The sequence below is a fragment of the Oryctolagus cuniculus genome, chromosome 3, assembly GCF_051225735.1.
Source record: "Oryctolagus cuniculus isolate XC-2025 breed Fujian yellow rabbit chromosome 3, ASM5122573v1, whole genome shotgun sequence".
In the NCBI taxonomy this organism is placed as follows: Eukaryota; Metazoa; Chordata; class Mammalia; order Lagomorpha; family Leporidae; genus Oryctolagus; species Oryctolagus cuniculus.
In genome coordinates this window covers 83,291,123-83,313,211 of record NC_142869.1, presented here as the reverse complement: position 1 = coordinate 83,313,211, position 22,089 = coordinate 83,291,123, and the positions used below count along the sequence as shown (strand labels likewise).

Sequence of the window (22,089 nt, the reverse complement as noted above, 5' to 3'; positions counted from 1 at the left end):
CAGGAGCCAGGAGTTTCTTCCAGGTCTCCCACAGGAGTGCAGGGTTCCATGTGCTTGGGCCATCTTCTGTTGCTTTCCCGTGCCATAGCAGAAAGCTAGATCAGAAGTGGAGCACCCAGGCCAGCGCCGTGGCTCACTAGGCTAATCCTCCGCTTGCGGCGCCCGCACACCGGGTTCTAGTCCCAGTCGGGGCAACGGATTCTGTCCCGGTTGCCCCTCTTCCAGGCCAGCTCTCTGCTATGGCCCGGGAGTGCAGTGGAGGATGGCCCAAGTGCTTGGGCCCTGCACCCCATGGGAGACCAGGAGAAGCACCTGGCTCCCGCCTTCGGATCAGCATGGTGCGCCGGCCGCTGCAGGGTGAACCAACGGCAAAGGAAGACCTTTCTCTCTGTCTCTCTCTCTGTGTCCACTCTGTGTGTCAAAAAAAAAAAAAAAAAAAAAAAAAAAAAAGAAGTGGAGCACCCAGAACTCAAAACAGCAGCCATATGGGATTCCATCACTGCAGGTGGAGATTTCACCTGCTATGCCACCGCACCGGCTACTTCCATGAATTTTTGAAGTACCCTCATATATGCAAACATAATCATACTTTTTTGTAATGGAAAATACAATACACAATGTTAAAATTTTTTTTGGATTCTGCTCTCCTTTTAAGAAAAAATACATACCAATTCAGCCATAAAAATAGCTATGCCTAATGGATGCTTCCCATCTGAAAGATGCTATATATTGTAGCCAAAGATTGATTCCTTTTGTCAAAATGATCATTGGTCATTACATAAATCCTCTACATCTTGCGATGAGAATTTTGCTACAAGTCACAATTTCACAGTTTTTCTGTTCCAGGGAAAGAAAATTCCTTAAGAGTCAAGGAGGTTGCCAGTTTGAGTATTTCTGTGTGAAATACAAAGAGGGCAGTCAGTCCCAAGAGCTCCCCTTCCCTACCTCCGTGTCGTCCAGATAGAAAGCAGCCCGTCCCTCAGAGCTAGAAGACATAGGTCTGTTCCTACCAGCTGGACTGCCATGGTCCCTAGAAGAAGAAAGAATTAAAGAAAGGGGTGACTGTTAAGTAGGTGATGGGGAATTGGGAATTGGTATTCCTGGGTATGAAATTCCAGAGACCAAAAACCATAAGGCTCTCATAAAGCAATGCATTAGCAAAAGACATAGGAACTTGAAAGTAGAGGAAGTTTGTGTTTGACCCAGAAGGCATTAGAGGTTAAGGGATTTGAATAAATGGTAGAGAAAATGTTAACAATTTCATTCAGTAAGGAATTTTGACATTTGACAATAAGTAAGGAAGGGAATAGAAAAGGTTATAGTAAAATAGGAATTTTAGATGATCAGATTATTTAACTTCACAGTACTGTGTTCATATATTATGTGCTGAAATGTCATGGTTGGAAATATTGTCCATTTAATCATTACTGTATATTAGTAGTAATGTATATACTAAAGACTAAAGGAATAGGTTATGTATCCTGTTTGTATATTTAAATTTTGTTTAAAAAATGTCCGAATACAAGTTTCTTCCACCAGAGTGAGCCTAAAAAAATAAAAACATAAATACTGATTAGAAAAGATAAGTGAGAGACTAGCCCTAAGTCAACATTTCTATCTTTTTTTTCCCTACTTCTGGAACAGGTGACTTACCATACACACACACACACACACCCTAGCACATCATGCAATAAGACATGAACTTGAATGGTTAAACTTTGTTTTTCAGTAGAAATATACTGAATTTATAAACAAGATACAGTAGGAAGTACTGTTACATTTTACATGTTAATAAATAGAATAGTAAATCAGCAATCATGTATAAAGGATGATTGAGGACAGTGAATGTTATGATTTAGTGTGGCTATAAATTATACAGAGTTTTATCATATTTTCCTTGCTGTTTCTCCTCTAAATATCAGAAGCATTTGAATTTCTTTTATAGCCAGCCTCAGAGACTGTATTTTTCTCCCTTATGTTCTATAGGTCTGTTTTAGCCACGTAGTCATGGTGGATCGGCTTTCTGTCTCAAAGGCAGTGCTGTAGCTTCCTGCTTGCCCCTATAAAAGTGGTTCTTACCCTGACAATGTTTCATTACAAAAACAAGGCATGCTTCTTCTGTTTAAAAAATTGAAAGTCCAGAAGCATTTGAAGTAAAAGGTTAAAATTTCCTTCATTCCCACAACTTTCATACCACAATCACTGCTACCCACACCAATACCCATAACATGTATAGGAGAAGATACAGAATAAAATACAGCAAACTATTAACTGTGTGTATAAATATCCATGCATATTTGGCTTTGGTTCTCTTTTGATACAAATGAAGATGTGTTGTGCTGTTCCTTAGGTTTTTTATTCCTTAACAACATTGTAAGACCATGCGGGTGTTTCTTTTTCAGCATATAAAGATCTGCTTCCTTCTTTTTAATTACCAAGTAGTGTCCATTGTTTGGAAATTTTATATTCTCAAGTAATTAGTCCCATAGTAAACATTTTTTTCCCAACTTTTCACTGTTAAAAACAATGGTAAAGATTTCGTGTACATATCTGAGAATCTCCCTCATTTAGGTTTCCGGAAGTTGAACCGCTAGAGGCAAGGCTGTGTGCATTTTTGTGCCAGTAAATAGTGTCAACCTTCCCACCACAATCTGTCCCCCAGTCATACCTACTCTTCTATGCTTACTGTGTTACCACTGTACAAAAATGTGAATCTTGATATTTCAAATTTTACATAAGTTATTACTCATTTAAAACACCAGTTTTTCAAATTTCCATATATCATTGGGTTAATGAACAGATAAAACAGAATAAAATCACTTAAAGAAATAACTATGAAATATTCATTACATAATAACATTCCATCGAGACTTCAGCATACATACCCCTGACCATTCTGTATTTGATTAGCTCTTATGGAAACTGCAGATCAAACTGATCTTAAAATTTAATAAAATCTTCATAGTGTTTCCTACCAGTTTTGCTTTCTGTCTCCATGCCTGACTCAAAATGATCACATACATTTTTCTAACAACACAGAATGCAACAACCATTACCAAAATAGGCAAAAGCACACATTTTTAAACTACTCTTGGAGGTAATTAGAGTACCAGTATCTCATTCAGGAGGGTCACAGATTTTACTGCATATTGGAATTTTTTTAAATGCCCAATTCATACCCCCCACAAAATTTGAAAGTGTGGAGAAGGGGCCGGCGCCACAGCTCAATGGGCTAATCCTCTGCCTTGCATCGCCGGCATACTGGGTTCTAGTCCCGGTCGGGGCGCCGGATTCTGTCCCGGTTGCCCCTCTTCCAGGCCAGCTCTCTGCCGTGGCCAGGGAGTGCAGTGGAGGATGGCCCAAGTGCTTGGGCCCTGCACCCATGGGAGACCAGGATAAGTACCTGGCTCCTGCCATCAGATCAGCATGGTCCTAGCTCCTCTACTGCCAATGTGGAAGACTTGGGTGGAGCCCAGCCCCAGTTGTTGCAAGCATTTGAGTGAACCAGTGGATGCAAGACCTGCCCCTCACTCTCTTGTTCTCTGTTGCTTTCTCTATGTTATTTTACCTTTCAAATAAATAAATAAATCTTTTTTAAAAAAATAGTCATTAAAGCAGAGAATTAAAAACTTAACTTGCTGATCCTGGATAGATTGTATTTTAAAATAATCAAATAACCTGAACTATAGCAATCTAAGGTATTCTAAAATAATTCCTACTGATAAATGTAGAAAGAATAAAATGGAAAAAAAATCACCAATTTTCAAGCCCTTAAGTAATAATCAAGCAGAAATTGCCAGTGGATGCTAAAACCTCTAGGTTATCAACACTACCTGCACATTAGAATCCCTATGGGAAATTATTTAAAGCTCAATTTTCAGGGTTGGATATTGAGCCCATTGGGGTGCCCACATACCATACTAGAGAGTCTGAATCAGAGTACCAGATCCTGGTTTCCTGTGAACACACATCTCTAGAAGGCAGCAGGCGATGGCTCAAGTGGTTGGGTGTCCCTGCCACCCATATAGGAGACCTGGATTGAGTTCTGGGCTCCTGCTATTTGGGCATTTGGGTTGTAAACTCATAGATGAAAGATACTCTATCTATCTTTTTCTCTCTCAGATAAATAAATTATTTTTCAAATCCCAGTATTCAATTTGTAGTCTAGACTGCCTCAGTAGGACTCTCTGGGTATGACACTCATGCCAAGTCATAGTAAAGATCACCCAACCTTTGGCTCAGGACACTGCAGGGCACCCGGAACCAGAGTCGACAACCAGTGCATTAGAGAGAGAAGTTAGTGATGAACTTGATGGTAGAAGGATCAGGCTGCCACTACCTGAATTGGCTGATTGAGCCTAGCAACTGTGAAAGCTATAAGAAAAAATGTGAAGTACGCACCATCATCCATAAAATGCTCAAATCACAATGGTTTGGCCTGAAATCTTTTAGCCTCTTCTGCTCACAAGAAATACTGAAGTTAGAGGAGTATGTTAATGACACCATGAGAAAACTGTCAGACAATTCAGCTTGTGGAACAGCCCACAAGTGTATTGCTGTGGTTCCCTGCGGGTGTCAAGAACATGAAACTGAGAGAATGGGAGCCCCTTGCTAGATTATGGAACCTATGTGACAACCATATTCAAGTGCAAGCAGAGGGCCTCATCTCAACCTAGTGCAATGCAAATGAATTAAGGTATGTCTGAGACATCAGGAAAATTTGAATGTGAACTCAGATGGCATTGTAGAATAAGTGTAGCTTTGCAAAGTTCTGATTTTATAGAAATGCATATGAAGTTTTTAGACTTGAAATGATCTGATGTGAGGTTTAAGATTCTGTAACAGGAAGTGAGAAAGATAAACAGAGCATAAAATATGTGGCAAAAAATAATAATTTAAATATTGGGGCAATTTAGTATACTTTTTATATTTGTATATGTTTGAAATTTTTCAGGTACTTATTTTACTTGAAAGGCAGTGTTACAGAAGGGTAGAGACATCTTCCATCTGCCTGTTCACTCCCTGAATGGCTGCAAAGTGCTTGGGACTAGGCCAGGCCAAAGACAGGGGCCTCATCTGTGTCTCCCAAGTGGGTGGCAGGAGCCCAAGTGCTCAGGCCATCTTCCACTAGTTTTCTCTGGCACATTAGCAGGGAGCTGGATTGGAAGTGAAGCAGCCAGGACTTAAACTAGTGCTCATATGGAATGCCAGCATCCAAGTGGCAGCTTACACTGCACCACAACCCCAGATTAAAAAAATTTTTAAATAAACCCTCAATATATTGAAGTTAAAATGGTACAGCAATCAGAATAACATGTGTTCAGCGAAGGAAAAGAATTGATCACACTCTGAATGTCAGCCTTCACTGAAATGGTAGGAAAGAAGCATGAAACAGAGGACAAGCTTCCCAGCCAGTGATACTGGCTATGTTTTCCACATGTTGGAGAATGTTGTTAAATGAGCTTTGATTATGCAGAATGACTGTATTGTGCTGAGAAGTGCCTTTCTGATTTAGGACTGCAAATTCGTCACTTTTTCTGCAGGGCCACCACCAAGTAAGAATGTCAGTTGAGCAATACAGGTTAAGCGTCCCTTATCCGAAATGTCTGGGACCACAAATGTTTCAGATTTCAGAACTTTCCAGATTTTAGAATATTTGCATAGAGTTTACTGGTTGAGCATTTATAATCCAAAAACCTAAAATCTGAAAAGCTGTGAACTCTGAAACATTTTGAGCACTGACGTGAGGCAAGAGAGTGCTCCCAAAGTTTTGGATTTCAGTTTTCTGGATTAGAGACGGTCAATCTGTTTTAGCATTTTGCTCTAGCAAAAATGTTATCTTAGGTCACTTATGCATATGTGAACATATCCCCAAAGCCTAAAGTACTTGGGGTAAAAATCAGATGTCCAATTAAACAATTTAGATTTTCTACAAACATGTCATAAATGTTTAAACTTTCTTATACATTTGGTGATACATGAAGAAATGTTCTATTAACTACCTCAGATAAAATAAAAATTGGAGAACCTGAATTTTTTTTTCTTTCCTTTACCACTGCCTCTGTGCACAGAGCCTTGGTGCCTCGGTCTGCTGGTATTGCTCTGAGAAACATTCAAAGGCTGCCATTGATAATTCCACATTTCATTCTTACACCACGGTTAGTCCACATTTAGCATTAATGTGATAGTCTTACCCAGAAAGATAACCAGGAGAAAAATTTAGAAAAACTTGCTGTTCCAAAAGAACCATTTATTTCTTTTCACAGGGATTATCATCCTTGCTAGGTTTATGTGGAGTTCTTCTAAGAAGATTATTTTGGTTTTTTAACAAAAGAATCTGTCTTATATCTCCCACTGTCAAATATTCTGATTTCTGGATTTGTTCTTTGGAAGATATTTAAGAGTGATTTTTGAGCACTTAATCATTGCTTCCATAGGCTAATGACTTAGAATATCACAATGAATCTCTGATTCTTTTTTCAGCTTTCTATGTAGGAAGTAAGAACTCCATCTGTGACCATATATGAATACTTACATATTAAATTTGGGCTTGGACAATTTACCTATCTGGTTCATTTCTTTTTATCTTTATATTTCTTAGCTCCTTGGTTTCTCTGCGTAAATCAGTTATGGTAGATATAACACTTGTATTTTAATTAGTACCAATACTAAAATTATTTAATAGACACTGATTGTTGATGTGATTATTTGTGGAAATTCCTATTCAGTTTACTTTTTCTAAAAATTACTTTTAGTGGTTTTATATTCTTGAGCAGAATTCAGAAGTTTAAAAATATTTATGATCAGACGAGCTTTGATGATGTACAGAACTAAAACACTTCACATTTATCATAAAAATCAAATAAAACACTTTATAACAGGTTTTGCAAATACAAAGCCTACTTAAGCTACAAAATTGGATGTAGGCAAATAAGCTTTTTTAAAAAAAGATTTATTTATTTATTCATTTATATGAAAGTCAGAATTACAGAAAGAGAGAGAGAGAATCTTCCATCCACTGGCACAGTCCCCACATGGCTACGATGGCCAGGGCTAGTCCAGGCCAAAGCCAGGAGCCAGGAGTCCCCCGTGCAGGGGCCCAAGCACTTGGGCCATTCTCCACTGCCTCTTCCAGGCCACAGCAGGGAGCTGGATTGGAAGGGAAACAAGTTGCCCACAAGGAGTTGCAGGAGGCAGCCTCACCCATTACACTACCATGCCGACTCCAGCAAATGAGCTTTTACAGTGAATGTGAAGACATACTATTTGGTGTTAAGGGCAAAGTTGAAAAGGAACTAGAAGATACTTCATTAATGCTTTCTATTCTCCAAGGTTTGTCATACAACATTTTCTAGAAGAGTAAAAATTTTAGAGCCCTTGTTAATATTTAAGAGATAATATAAATATTCATAAGACCCAAGAACCTAGATGTACTCAAGAGAACCAGACTAGAAATAGTTTCAAGGAACAGGATCATCTGCTCTTTCCCTTAAATCTTTACTTCCATTAAAACCCAACTTTTAAAAAGCGATCATATCTATTTTAGCTTATATTTGAGTCAGTAAACTCTGGGTCTCTATAATATTCTTAATATATCAGTCAACATTCATTTTCTTCTGTGGACCAAAGATTGTTAGTGCACTTCACATTTCCATCATCCTGTTTACAGTTTCCTTGTGAAGCTGTATTTCCTCATGACCTTATTCCCTCTGATAATGGGCTTATCTAGTCTAGAAATAAATCTTGGGGAACTGAAAAGGCGAAGGCTTTTTGACGCCGTCTCCCAGATCTTTCAGAATCTGGCCTAGACCCTTACCTCCTAACCTTTAGTAATAGGCATTGGAGTATTTCTGCACCTCTGTGGAAAACAGACTCCCTCTTTTGCCTGTAGTCCTACAGGAAGTGAGAACTCTGGTCAAACAGGAAGTTGAATTCCTGTAAGACAACATGTTTTACTCCTTTTTTTTTTCTTTTCTTTTCTTTTTCAAAGTATTGCCCCTCTGGGGAAGAGTCAAGTCAACTCAAAAGCCAGAGAATTCGAAGAAACTGCTAAAGAGAGTGCTGACCCTGAGCATTGAGCAGGCACAAAGAAGAATAGCCAAGCATGAGGCTACAGTGTGCTAGGCTGTGAAAGACTGGTTACAGGGTTATGTAGACTAGCAGTCTCCTTCCTGAGCTCTTGATTCCTGTTTCCATGGCGATTTTACACAGAGAGCAGACCTTCCTGGATTTGTACAGTACAAACAGCAAGACGCAGAGATGAACAGAACAGAGCCATTTTAATAATTTCCTTTTTTTAAAATTTATTTGACAGATAGAGTTAGACAGTGAGAGAGAGATGGACAGAGAGAAAGGTCTTCCCTCCGTTGGTTCACCCCCCAAAATGGCTGCTACAGCCGGAACTACGCTGATCCAAAGCCAGGAGCCAGGTGCTTCCTCCTGGTCTCCCATGCGGGTGCAGGGGCCCAAGGACCTGGGCCATCCTCCACTGCTTTCCCGGACCACAGTAGAGAGCTGGACTGGAAGAGGAGCAACCGGGACTAGAACCTGGCGCCCATATGGGATGCTGGCACTGCAGGTGGAGGATTAACCAAGTGAGCCACAGTGCTGGCCGCTTAATAATTTCAAGTTCTTTAGTGAGACCTTAGATTCTTTACTAAGCATATTTTCATGTCTACTTTGTATTTTGAGGATGTACGTCAAAGAAAACATAATTTACATTGTGTTTCATCTTTTACTATGTGTTTAATGAGGTGGATAATATACCAGATTTCCATAGCCCTATAGCAGTATTGTCTGTTTCCCACTAACATTTTTTAGATGCAGCCTTCTACTCTTTTTTAAAATTATTTTTGTTTTTAATATTGGGGCACTCAGATGAAATATAACAGGCAAACAGGACCATGATTCTAGTAATCACTCAGTGTTAGACATAGATGAAGATTTCATGTTAACTTGCATTTTCTCGGAAGATGCTAATTGATGTTTGAAAATGCCCATAGAATATTTCTGGTGTCCCAGAAAACATGTTTGTGACTTTGTTTTAAGTAACACATGTTCATTATACACATTAAAGGAGTAGCATTCACATGCTGTTTGCCATTTTTTATTTATAAAAATGTTTCTTTTCTGTTCTAATCATGCTAAATCATAATATCTTAGCAATTTAATGGTAAGGATACAACATTGATCATGAAATGGTTGATCCCACACTATAGGCCTCTGTGTTTTCTCTGGTAAACTTGACTGGTGTCTCCTTCCATTCCATATAAAAATATTTTTATGAAGATATTCATTTTAAAGTATGTCTGCATAAATTAATGCATAATTGATAAATGTGACCCTTACCATATTTCAGAGATTCCTACTTTATCCAGTATATAGGAAATGGGTCTTCTGTTATCTGAGGTATGGTAGCTGTGCATACTTATTTCATACATATGCACATATGTTTGTGAATTACAAATCTTCTAAAAAAGTAAATGATAGAAAAACTATCTTGAAACACATTATACTTTTTAAATGATTCATAGGAGATTTTGTCTCAATGTACATATTGATATTAGGTTCCAGAAACAGAAAAAATTAGTGAAGACCATATCCATACTATATAAATTGGTTATTTTATAGTTCGTGTCAACTCTTTTGGAGTAGGCATTTGATGTAGCACTTGTTACTTGGGACACCCTCATCCCATATTGGAGTGCCCGGGTTTGGTTCCTAGCTCCACTTTTGATTAGCTTACTCATAATGCCTACCCTGGGAGCAGTATGTGATGGCCCAAGCAGTTGGGTCCCTGAGAGACCTAGATTGAGTTCTGTGTCTACTGGCATCAGTCTGGCCCAGCCTCAGCTGTTGCAGGTATTGGGAGAGTGAACCAGACAGATCTCTGTCTCTCCACCTTCCAAATAAAATAAAAGATTTAAATGAACCTCTTATCAGTTTTTCACAACTCTACTATGTTTAGTAAAACGGCACAAAACTCTGTTATCTGTTCTCTAAACCCAGTTACTTGGATCTTGAAAGTGGTTTCTGGGGATATGGGAACTTGGTATGTTAGTGTTCTAGTTAGTATCTCAGTGTCCTTTTCTATCTTCTGTTTCCTGGGGCATTGCATTTAAAAGAAACAGAGTTGGGTAATGACATTTAGCTGGAATGTGGTTAGATTGCTTTCAGTGTAATGTTTTGTTCCTATAATTTTTGAAATACTAAGTCTGTTAAATGCTGTTATTTGAGTGACCAGGATGTAATCACACATCTCATAATTTGCACTTTTTCTAAGGTTATTTATTTTGAATAACTTCTCTTAAAGAAGGATTTGAATGAGCACAATTGTTGTCACATGATTTGTGATAACAGACTTACATTGACTAAAAAGGGACACTTGCCAAAGTACAGTATCTCTTTCTTGGTTCCTATTTAAATAATAGCTCTGAATAGTTCTTGTAAAAATAGCAGCACACACAGACCTCTAATGGCTTTTGGTTTCCATAGTGATAATTTTTCAGATCCTGACACTGCATGCCACCTGGTGTTTCTAAGCCAAAAGCTTTCATATATTGGTGTCTCAAGTTTTATCTTTTATTAAAACTGAAACTCAGAGCATCTAAGTGCCTTTTTCTTGAAGATTATGTGTGTTTCCATGTATGTAGAGTCTTGAGGCTACCAAAGTGGTGCTTCCCTTGCTGTGGTTTGTTGCTGTTGGGTGGACCAGAGTGGGGCTACTGTACAGCTGTGATTTCAGGCCGGCTCCTGGGCAGCCATCACCAGCCATTTCAGTGCCGTGTAACTCCTGTAGCTCACACACTCCTCGTATTTTACTAGGCCTTCAAGAATTGCTGGATAAGACTGGTCAGAACTCTGGAAACTCAGGAGACTTACAGATGAAGCAGATCACTTTCCCCTATAGTCAGCCTGACACTGACTCAGATCATATTTCATCTACACCACTGAAACCGTATGCAATCTGTAATCTTCATTGAAATTCCAGACCGTACAATTTAGAACTGTCAGAGAACTCTACCTACCACATGTACTGTCAAATGATCTATCAGGAGACATGTCATTAAAAACCCAGGCTAAGAATGTCGGAGAATCTCTCTAGAGGCTAGGAAACAAAACATTGCATTGAATTTGACATAAAGGTTTAGAATGCAGTAGGATTTCCCAGTTCTCCCTCAAACCTCATATTCATCTTCTAAGCCAGCCAGAATGGCAGTGAATAAAAATTTGACTTTGCTTTACATAGCCAAATTTTGTTGAACACATTAAGGTAAAGCTCCACACCATGACAGGCACAAATTAGCACCCAGTAAAGGGAAGCTGCTGTTCTTACTGAGACTTTGTTTTTTCCACAAATATGTACTGAGCATGTACCAAATAGCATCCTAGGCAGTGAGGATGTGACAGAAAACAAATCAGACAGAAGTCTGCCCCTCCTCTCTGAGCTTATACTCTAGTCAAAAAGAGTGTGGTGGTAAGTGCCAAACAGAAGGCGAACCTACACACACCCACACACACACACACACACACACACACACAATCTGAGAATGCTTGTAAAAGTTTGTGGAAAATAGAATTGAAACAACTGATGACTGGATAAAGAAATTATGATACTTTTACACTATGGAGAACTCACTGTAAAAAGAAAAAAAATGAAATGCTTTCTTTTGCAACAAAATGGATACAATTGGAAACTATTATACTTGGTGAAAGAAGTCAGTCCCCAAAAGACAGATATCATATTTTCCCCTTATCTGGGGTAGCTAATAGTGTTTCTAAAAGGTAATCTATAGGAGTGAAATTGACATTTTGAGATTCATTGATTGGTTTACAGCCCTTGTTTCTACTGTTGAGGAACAGTGTTTTGGTTTGTTTTTGTTTTTGTTTTTACTATTTGTTGAACTCCTTATCTAGTGTAGGGTTAATCTTATGAGCATAAAGTTAACTGAAAATAGATCTTTGTAAAATTAAGAGTGGGAATAGGAGAGGAGGGGGAGGAAGAAGGGTTGGAGCATGGGCAGGACGGAGGGTAGGGTGGGAGACATCACTATGTTCCTAAATCTGCATATGTGAAATACATGAAACTTGTAGACCTTACATAGAATTTTAAAAAGAACATGCTTATTTTGGTCAAAAAATTTTTTGAAATCCAGCATAGGTTTTTCATAATTGGAATTTTCTGTGAGCTTTTTTTGAGAGTATCTTGTATCTTTTCTTAGAAAGGCATTCTTAGAGCCCAGCAAGTAATACAGTCTTAAGAAACAAAAACAGGGGCCAGTGCCGTGGCTCACTTGGTTAATCCTCCGCCTGCGGCGCCGGCATCCCATATGGGCACTGGGTTCTGTTCCCGGTTGCTCCTCTTCCAGTCCAGCTCTCTGCTGTGGCGCAGGAGGGCAGTGGAGGATGGCCCAGGTGCTTGGGCTCCTGCACCTGCATGGGAGACCAGGAGGAGGCTCCTGGCCTCTGGCTTCGGATCGGCGCAGCACTGGCCGTGGCAGCCATTTGGAGAGTGAGCCAACGGAGGGAAGACCTTTCTCTCTGTCTCTCTCTCTCACTCTCTAACTCTGTCAAATAAAAAAAAGAGAGAGAGAGAGAGAGAGAGAGAGAGAGAGAGAAAATGGGACGAGGGGGAGGGAAAGGAAGAAAGAATAGTGAAGACCTTGCAGTCCTTGCCATTTTATGTTGAACTCAGAATGTGATACACACCTCAAGTCTTTGAAGTGAGAGTCACACAGGACTCCTGAGAAGAAGTTAGCAACATAAAAGTTAAAACTGAAGAGAGAGACTTGTCATGAAGGTAGTCAGAACATGAGAAAATATATTTCATCGACACTAGAAGAAAAACCTATTTGATGAAATTGGAGAAAGGCAGCATGATCTACACAATCAAAATTTACAGCATTAGAAAAACAAATTGGTATGGGGAAAGAGATAAATTGGAGATTGTTTTTCAACTTTGAATGGTACAGTTAAAAATAAAATGAGTTAACTTTGCCTAGAGGAAATGATCATCAGGTTAGAAAAGACGAAATGCATAAAATAAGCATCGGGTGAGAAGGTAACGTTCCCATTGTTTGCAGCTCTGAGAGCGCTGCCAGTGCCAGGAAAAGTTGGCCTTACTTTCAGAAGTGTCATCAAGAAGCTCAATAGTGCGGATCCTGTGTAGGTGTTCATTTTAGAAGTTTAGGATATGGAAGACCTTTTTTAAAATATTCAGTCACTGTTCTCACTCGGTTTATTTAACATCTTGGACAGAGGTGAGTTTCCCAAGAGGGAACAAGATCAGTTTTCGGATTTTGATTTAATAGGAGTGTAAGTTAAATTAGGGCAAAAAATACTTAGGAAATTGGCAAAGTGTGTTAGTGAACTCTGAGTACATTGAACACATTCACTTATTTTTTTAAAAAAAGATTTATTTGAAAGTCAGAGTTACACAGAGAGAGAAGGAGAGGCAGAGAGAGAGAGAGAGGTCTTCCATCTGCTGGTTCACTCCCCAATTGGCTGTGACAGCTGGAGCTGTGCGCATCCGAAGCCAGGAGCTTCTTCCAGGTGTTCCATACAAGTGCAAGGGCCCAGAGACTTAGGCCACCTTCTACTGCTTTCCCAGGTCCTAGCAGAGAGCTGGATCAGAAGTAGAGCAGCCAGGATTCGAACCGGCACCCATATGGGATGTCAGCACTGCATGTGGCAGCTTTTCCCACTGAGCCACAGCACTGGCCCCGAACACATTCACTTATATAAGTCAAAATCACTGTGCTGTTTAATGTGAAAATATAACCGTACATTAACATAGATTTAACATGTAAATTACATGATGCTAGTGACAGATATCTTAACCTTTTAAAGCAAGTTTTTGTATAATATTGTCAATAGATTAAGCTGATTAATCTTAATCTTCTTACAGAGGTGCCAAATACTGGTGCAAGCAAACCTAGAGTTTCTGACGCTGTCCATCCCAACAACTATCTCATCAGGACAGAGCCAGAGCAAGGGACTCTTTATTCACCAGAACAGACATCTCTCCATGAAAGTGAGGGTCTGTTGTATTATCTTTTAAGCATTGGGTTTGCTTTTACTATTTTTCTTTTTGAAAGTGAGCATCAGCAGTGTATAACAGAGATATTTCCTACTGGTTTCATTCCTGCAGGATCATTGGGTAACTCAAGAAGTTCAACACAAATGAATTCTTACTCCGACAGTGGATACCAGGAAGCAGGGAGTTTCCACAACAGCCAGAACGTGAGCAAGGCTGATAATAGACAACAGCATTCATTCATAGGATCAACCAGTAACCATTTGGTGAGGAATTCAAGAGCTGAAGGACAAACACTGGTTCAGGTAAAGCAGACACGCCAAGCTCCTTATATAGAAACACCCTCCTATTTGAGTATCTGTTACAGGTATTCCTGATTAAGATAAGTCAGTTTTGAATTTATAAAATGAATAAAGTAGCAAAGTCATTTTACACTATTTGCATTATGACGTTAAGTATGTTTTAGGCATAAAACCTAAATATATATTTCCTTCCATTAATTAACTCCTATTAATGAATTTTGATTAATTTCAAGACTCAATAGAGTAACTCTGGAAACAAGTTTGGTATAAGGAGAAGAGTCCAAGGGAAGAGTAAAATAAGAGAATGGAATGTTTTAGTCCCTGAAGGGTTATAAGCTTTTAAAAAAAAACTGGAACTAAAATATTCTATAGAAAACAGCACTTTTTCCCTGCATACAATGGGACAGCCCCCATTCTAACCCAAAAATTTTTACCTTCACCACTAGAATTGTTCTCTAAAAGCACATTTCTTTTACTGGTAAAATATATATATATATATATATATATATATATATATTTTATATATATTCCTGCTTATAGAAAGTCATTTTAAAGGGGCATGTCCACTTTATTAAATTAGAGTTTTCTAACTTAGTAGCTGAAAGAATAATTCAGGCTTAGGAGAAGCAGTAGAAGTCTTGCGTGGTAGTAACCAGTGAGAGCAACTCTCTGCCTGACCCCCGTAACATGGAGCCAAAAGCTGGCAAGATGATCAGAGAAATTAGGTGAACACTGTGCGCCCCATAATGCAGTACAGGAGCTCTGCAGGTGCACACAGCAGGAGGCAGGGTCCCCAGTGCTTCTTCTCAGTGACTTAGGAGAAACATTAAGAAACCTTTTTGGATTAAAACAAACACAAATATAGCACATGGGAAATCGAGCAAGCTCCTCCAAGCTGCCCTCCCAGTCCTTCAAATACACATTTATTCCTTTGCTTTTAAGGATTCTTTAGTGGAAAAGTTTGAGACGCTTTGGACTAAATGCCTACGGGAGTTCATCGACTTAGGTGAATTTCTGTGTCAGCAGATCTGAAGTCATTCTTTTTGTCAGCAATTACCTTCACTGTAGCAACTACGTTTTTCCATGTCACAGTGATTATGTTACCTATTTTTTAACTTGCAGTAAATTGATTTTGTTCCTGAAGCTGAGAAATTATGTAGCAAAGGGGTCTCTAAGACTTATTTTGTATGTAGTTTTGGCAACACATTGTTTAGCTATCTAGGACAAATGTTGTTCCATTTTGATAGCTACAAGTCGTGTGAGATTGTCTTTTCTTATTGTTAGCACTGTTGTTACCCCAGCACACATATTAACTTCCCAACTGCTTATTAAATTTTAAGTTTCATCTTTCTTGCCTTTTTTAACTTATCATCGTTCTTGCTTTGTTTACATACTGTCCTCTTGCCTCCTCAGCTTTGCTTCTTCAAGGCTATTGTCTTCCCACAATTGTGGAACTTGAGCACACTTGAGGTGTCAGAGCAGGTGTTTCAATCAGTTCAGTTGCTTGTGTCACCTGCCAGCAAAGCATATATGCTCTTAGGACATCAAAGAGTGTACAAAGTCCATCTCTTATCCTTGTTTCTTTCCTTATTGTCACAATTAAAAATGGAAGGGGTTGATGGCAAATGGACTCTAGCAATCAGGAGATAACAGGGCACCCTGGTCCTGGGCCTGTAACCTGGAGCCCTTATGTCAGTTTCCATTTCTTATCCTGCTCTCCTTTTTCCCAATGCCTCTTCCCCCGCACTACATGTCCTCACCCACTTATATGGTCCAGATACTGTTCGTCTTCATTGTTGTTCAGCATCAAGAAAGGCATCTGCCACCTGCTATGTTTGCAGCAGCCTATGGATTCTTATCAGAATCAGCCATGGCAGAAATATTCAATTCCTATTCAGGTCTTTTCCAGCTTGCTGAGCCAGGAACTCAGCCAAGACCTTGAGCATTCCTCCTATTGGGACAGATTTGGGGGAATCTTTCTTTACATGTTCTCAAAATTGCTCAGCTAATGCTAAGTGCTACAGATCAGAGAAGGTAAAAAGAAATGGCTAAAATCAGTAGAAGCTACACTTAAACCAAAGGAACAACAAATTAGGCTAGAGCACCTGTGCAGCCAAGCTGTCCCTTGAAGTAAATTCACAGGGAAGAGCAGTGGAGCCAGACTCTACCCAAATGTTCACTTATTGCACATTTAAAGAACACATTCCTTTTGTTAATGGGGCCAGCCCAGAAAGACTGGACAATTATAAATTCTCCTGTGGCTACATTTAAACTGATGTATTTTTTTAATCCTTTCTGTTTTACAAAAATACATTACCTTTGGCTCACAGGGAATGAAATAAGTACATTGCACCTGTGGTCCTTACAAATAAGTTATTAGTAACACTTGTAATAAAACATTGTGTATGTTGTGAAAAAGGCATAGGTAGAAGGTAAAAAATGTAAAGACAAAAATAAAAAGGAATATCACATGTATTCAGTTGTCTTTACTGGTTCATTTTAGTGTTCAGACTAAACGACCAAAAAAAAATGCATTACAAGAAGAGCACTGTGAGAAAAAATTAAGATCTAACTCTAGGGCATGAAAAGGAAGAGAAACTTAGATGACTAAAATAAGCAGTGAGTTCACATTCTGTAGTGAGCTATGTGCATTTTTTTCTGTAATGGACACAAAACCCTGGATAAACCCAATTCTCTTTTCTCCCCCCTTCCATCAGCCATCAGTAGCCAATCGGGCCATGAGAAGAGTTAGTTCAGTTCCATCTAGAGCGCAGTCTCCTTCTTATGTTATCAGCACAGGCGTGTCTCCTTCAAGGGGGTCACTGAGAACTTCTCTGGGTAGTGGATTTGGCTCTCCATCGGTGACGGACTCCCGACCTCTGAACCCCAGTGCATACTCGTCCACCACATTGCCTGCTCAGCGGGCAGCCTCTCCGTACTCACAGAGACCCGCCTCCCCAACAGCCGTGCGCCGGATTGGGTCAGTCACCTCCCGGCAGACCTCCAATCCCAACGGACCAACCCCTCAGTACCAAACCACCACCAGAGTGGGGTCCCCGCTGACCCTCACGGATGCACAGACTCGAGTAGCTTCCCCATCCCAAGGCCAGGTGGGGTCATCGTCCCCCAAACGCTCAGGGATGACTGCCGTACCACAGCATCTGGGACCTTCACTGCAAAGGACTGTTCATGACATGGAGCAATTCGGACAGCAGCAGTATGACATTTACGAGAGGATGGTTCCACCTCGGCCAGACAGCCTGACAGGTGAGTACCAGGCGGTGGCCCGCCAGATAGCCAGCCTAGTGAGGAAATCTGGGGAAATATAGCTGAAACAAGTATAGCATGGGAAAGAGCTTGTTTTTATCTCAAGATTTACACTGTAGGGGCCGGCGCCATGGCGCAGTAGGTTAATCCTCTGCTGGCAGCATTGGCATCCCATATGGGCACCTGTTCAAGACCCGGCTGCTCCTCTTCTGATCCAGCTCTCTGCTATGGCAGGGGAAAGCAGTAGAGAATGGCCCAAGTGCTTGGGCCCCTGCACCCTCATGGGAGACCGGAAGAGGCTCCTGGCTCCTGGCTTCAGATCGGCGCAGCTCCAACCGTTGCAACCAACTGGGGAGTGAAGCAACTAAGGAAGACGGTCTCTTCCTCTTACTGTCTGTAACTCTACCTCTCAAATAAATAAATAAAATCTTTAAAAAAAAAATAAGAAAAAGAAAGACTTACACTGTAAATTTCAGTTTTGTTTGTCTTTTGAGCTCTATAAATCTGAATCCATGAAATTATATACATTTGCATCAGCAGAATTTGAGTTGAATTAAATGTTTCCCCCTCAAAATATTAAAATGCACTTTCTTGAATTTTAGAAGAATTGGTTGGAATTCGAATCAAGCTGTTTCTTGATTTTGTTTAAATACACTTATTTATTTATCTGAAAGAGAGGCAGACAGAGAAAGAAAAGCTCCCATCTATTGGTTCACACCCCCAATGCCTACCACAGCTAAGGCCAAAGCCAGGAGCCAAGAGCTCAGTCTGGATCTCCTGTATGGGTGGAAGAGACTCAACTATTTGAGCCATCACCTGCTTCTTCCCAGAGTGTGTGTTAACAGGAACCTAGAGTTTGGAACTGAGCCAGGACACACATCCGGACACTCCAGAATGGGATGTGAGCATCTCAGTCACTAAGGCCAAAGGCTCACCCTCTGATTTGTTTTTTTAATGAAAGATTTTTCACCAGTCAGGCCTACCCTACATCTACCCATAAGTTATGTTCAAGATGGTTTCAGAATATTTTTAACATAACATACTTAATTTTTTTCCTATAGCAATGCTTTGGTAATTATAGACTAAGACATGAAGTTTACCCCCTACTTTGATTTTGGCATCCCAGTGGTAAATACACAATACTGTTAGGAATCCCCTTTAAATGCCACTCGGATTATGTCAGGAAGACACCGCGTGCCTAGTGCCTACGGCTGTTCGCGTCAGGGTTTTTTTCATGGAGAGTTTCCCACACACTGTAAAGATTTTATTGTAAAATGAATTTTGTTCTTAACTAGTGTTTCAAATTGTATTTTAAAAGTGACATATACAGAATGGTAAGAATTAGAACGGTACAGGAAAATACGTGACGAGCAGGAAAAGCCAAGCTCCTGTTACCCTTCCCCAGGTGCATCCCAGTCTCCCTTTCGCAGCATGTTTTTCACCATGTGTACTCACATATGTACTTACATATAAGCACACTTAAAAGGTTTGCAGAAAATGTCATTAATAGATAAGTTGATTTGGATGCAAAAATTTTTGAGTCCTTCATAATATGCATTCTCTGTGGGCTTTTTGAAGACTTCTCATATGCATGGATTTCAAAAAATTTTTGCACCAAAAAAATTTATCTTTTCCTTCTGTTTTCCATGAACATTTTCACATACCTTCATATACATTGTGTTTTACTTTATTCTGATGAGTTTCTGTCATATACAGTTGACTGTCTGGTTCTTTTCACTTAATATGACCAAGAACTCTACCTCATTTCTTACTAAATGCCTGAGACTGCCATTTTATGATGTGTTATAATTTATTTAGTCACTTCCCTATAATGGACATTTAACTTGTTTGTCATTTTAGATAATAAAGAGGATGAAATATATGTTCTTCTTCCTGAATATTTCACTTAGCACTGTGATAACTAAGGGATTTATTTCTTGAAGTACTGCATCAAAATATGTACAAAACTTTACTTAGAGATATATGTCACATTGTCCTCCAAGAAGGTTTCAGGGACTTAAATTTTTTTCTTTTTTTTTAACTTTTATTTAATAAATATAAATTTCAAAAGTACAACTTTTGGATTATAGCAGTTTTACCCCTCATAACCTCCCTCCTGCCCACAAACCATCCCATCTCCTACTCCCTCTCCCATCCCATTCTTCATTAAGATTCAGTGTTAATGATCTTTATATACAGAAGATCAACTTAGTATATACTAAGTAAAGATTTCAACAGTTTTCACCTACACAGACACACAAAGTATAAAGTACTGTTTGAATACTAGTTTTACTGTTAATTCACATAGTACAACACATTAAGGACAGAAATCCTACATGGGGATTAAGTGCACATTGACTCCCATTGTTGATTTAACAATTGACACTCTTATTTATGACGTCAGTAATCACCCAAGGCTCTTGTCATGAGCTGCCAAGGCTATGGAAGCCTCTTGTGTTCACAAACTCTGACCTTATTTACACAAGACCATAATCAAAGTGGAAGTTCTCTCCTCCCCTCAGAGAAAAGTACCTCCTTCTTTGATGACCCGTTCTTTCCACTGGGATCTCACTCACAGAGATCTTTGATTTAGGTCATTTTTTTGCCACAGTGTCTTGGCTTTCTATGCCTGAGAAACTCCGGCTTTTTAGCCAGATCCGAATGCCTTAAGGGCTGATTCTGAGGTCAGAGTGCTGTTTAGCGCATCTGCCATTCTATGAGTCTGCTATGGATCGTTCTCCTTTTTAATTCTCAGTTATTATTAGCAGACACTGGTCTTGTTTGTGTGATCCCTTTGACACTTAATCCTATCATTATGATCAATTATGAATTTATACTGATCACTTTAACTAGAGGGACTTATACTTCTATCAATAGTTTAGGAATGTGCCTATTCCCAATACTTGGTTAGCACTGCATTTTGTCCATTTGTTTTGTTTTTGTCATTCTGATAGGTAAAAAACTCTACCTTGCTATTTTAAGTGGCTTTCACTGAATTATGTTCAGATTGAAGATTCATGTTTATCAGCCACTTCATTCATCTTTTTCTTAGTAAATTTTTTAATTTATTTTTTTAAAGATTTTTTTTTTTATTATTTGAGAGAGAGGGAGAGGCAGGAGGTCAGAGCTAGGCCAATCCAAAGCCAAGAGCTAGGAGCTTCTTCCAGGTCTTCCAGGCCAGTGCAGGGGCCCAACTACTTGGACCATCTTTGACAGTTTTCCCAAGCCATAGCAAAGAGCTGGATTGGAAGAGGATCAGCCGGGTCTAGAACCGGCACCCATATAGGATGCTGGCGCCACAGAAGGAGTCTTAGCCCACTATGCCATAGCACTGGCCCCAAACTTTAATTTATATAAAGGGAATAAATTTCATGTATTCATTTCATCTTTCTTAAATCCACAGGTTGAACTCTTTTGTCTAAATTTATAATCTGTAAACACTTTTCATACTTGACATAAATCTGCCCCTTGTAATATACTTCTCAGCTGTTTCCCAATTTATCACTTGTCTTTTTGTTTTGGGAGTTTTATCTATAAAACTTTAAAATATATCTGTCGAGCAAAATTAGCATTCTATTCATAGCTTCTAGGAAAGGTAAAGTGTTTTTTATTTTATTTTACTTATTTATTTGAGAAGTAAAGTTACAGAAAGGAGAGACAGAGGAGTTTTCCATCTGCTGGTTTGCTCCCCAAAAGGCCGGAGCTAAGCCAAGAGCCAGGAGCTTCTTCCAGGTCTCCCACGTGGGTGCAGGGGCCCAAGGACTTGGGCCATCTTCAACTGCTTTCCCAGGCCATAGCAGAGAGCTGGATGGGAAGAGGAGCAGCTGGGACAGGAAGCAGAAACGAACTGGCACCCATGTGGGATCCCAGCACCCCAGGTGGAGGCTTAGTCTACTAAGCCACAGTGCTGGCCCTCAGTGAAGTCTCTTTGAGTCTTGTCTAATTGAATATTTCAGCAAGGTTAATTAAATTAAACTTGAATTTGAGCTCAAGGAAATTCTTAGTGGAGAAGCCACCTCTTTTTCATTCAGCCATCAGAGAAGTGTGCTCAGCTTAGGTAGTTTCTGGGATGCCCCTGAAAAGTATGCAGCTATGTAGTAGGAATCCTTTATGAAGATCTCTCTCCCAAGGAAACAGACTATGAACAGTTCTGTGGACTTCCATATTTTTTCACTTTCATCCCACCATGTAGAAGAGCCCTGCAAAATCCTCCAACCTGCAGGAAGTGGAGTGAGGGCCCAAGAAGGAGGCAGCACTTGAATTACCGTCTCTGTTTAACCCTGACAGGGCTCTGCTTCTCTGGTTTAAAAGGACTGTTTTTCTGACAGTGCAGGTGTGAAAAGAATTTATGTTTCAGGGCAGGACAGGAGCAAGATGGATATGAAACCTAGCCTCTGTCTGATTGCTTTTTTCCTAAAACTTTACATTCTTCTTTAAAACATACTAGGGAAGTTGGTTTCCTGTCACCTTCCTACCCACTTGAGT

General features: G+C 39.7%; 1 protein-coding gene across 41 annotated transcripts in view; it reads left to right on the top strand.

Moving 5' to 3' along the window:
- PKP4 (plakophilin 4) overlaps positions 1-22,089 on the top strand; it is a 257,836-nt gene that overhangs the window by 179,854 nt on the left and 55,893 nt on the right. For 24 of the 41 annotated variants that reach the window (XM_051849503.3, XM_017342865.4, XM_089328299.1 and 21 more), the window contains 3 exons: positions 13,907-14,038; positions 14,150-14,340; positions 17,055-17,604. In XM_051849503.3, the coding sequence (XP_051705463.1) occupies positions 13,907-14,038; positions 14,150-14,340; positions 17,055-17,604 (873 nt within the window). Of the gene's footprint in view, positions 1-13,906; positions 14,039-14,149; positions 14,341-17,054; positions 17,605-22,089 lie in introns of those variants that run through there. The other 17 variants (XM_051849505.3, XM_051849500.3, XM_051849499.3 and 14 more) reach the window with 3 other exon arrangements.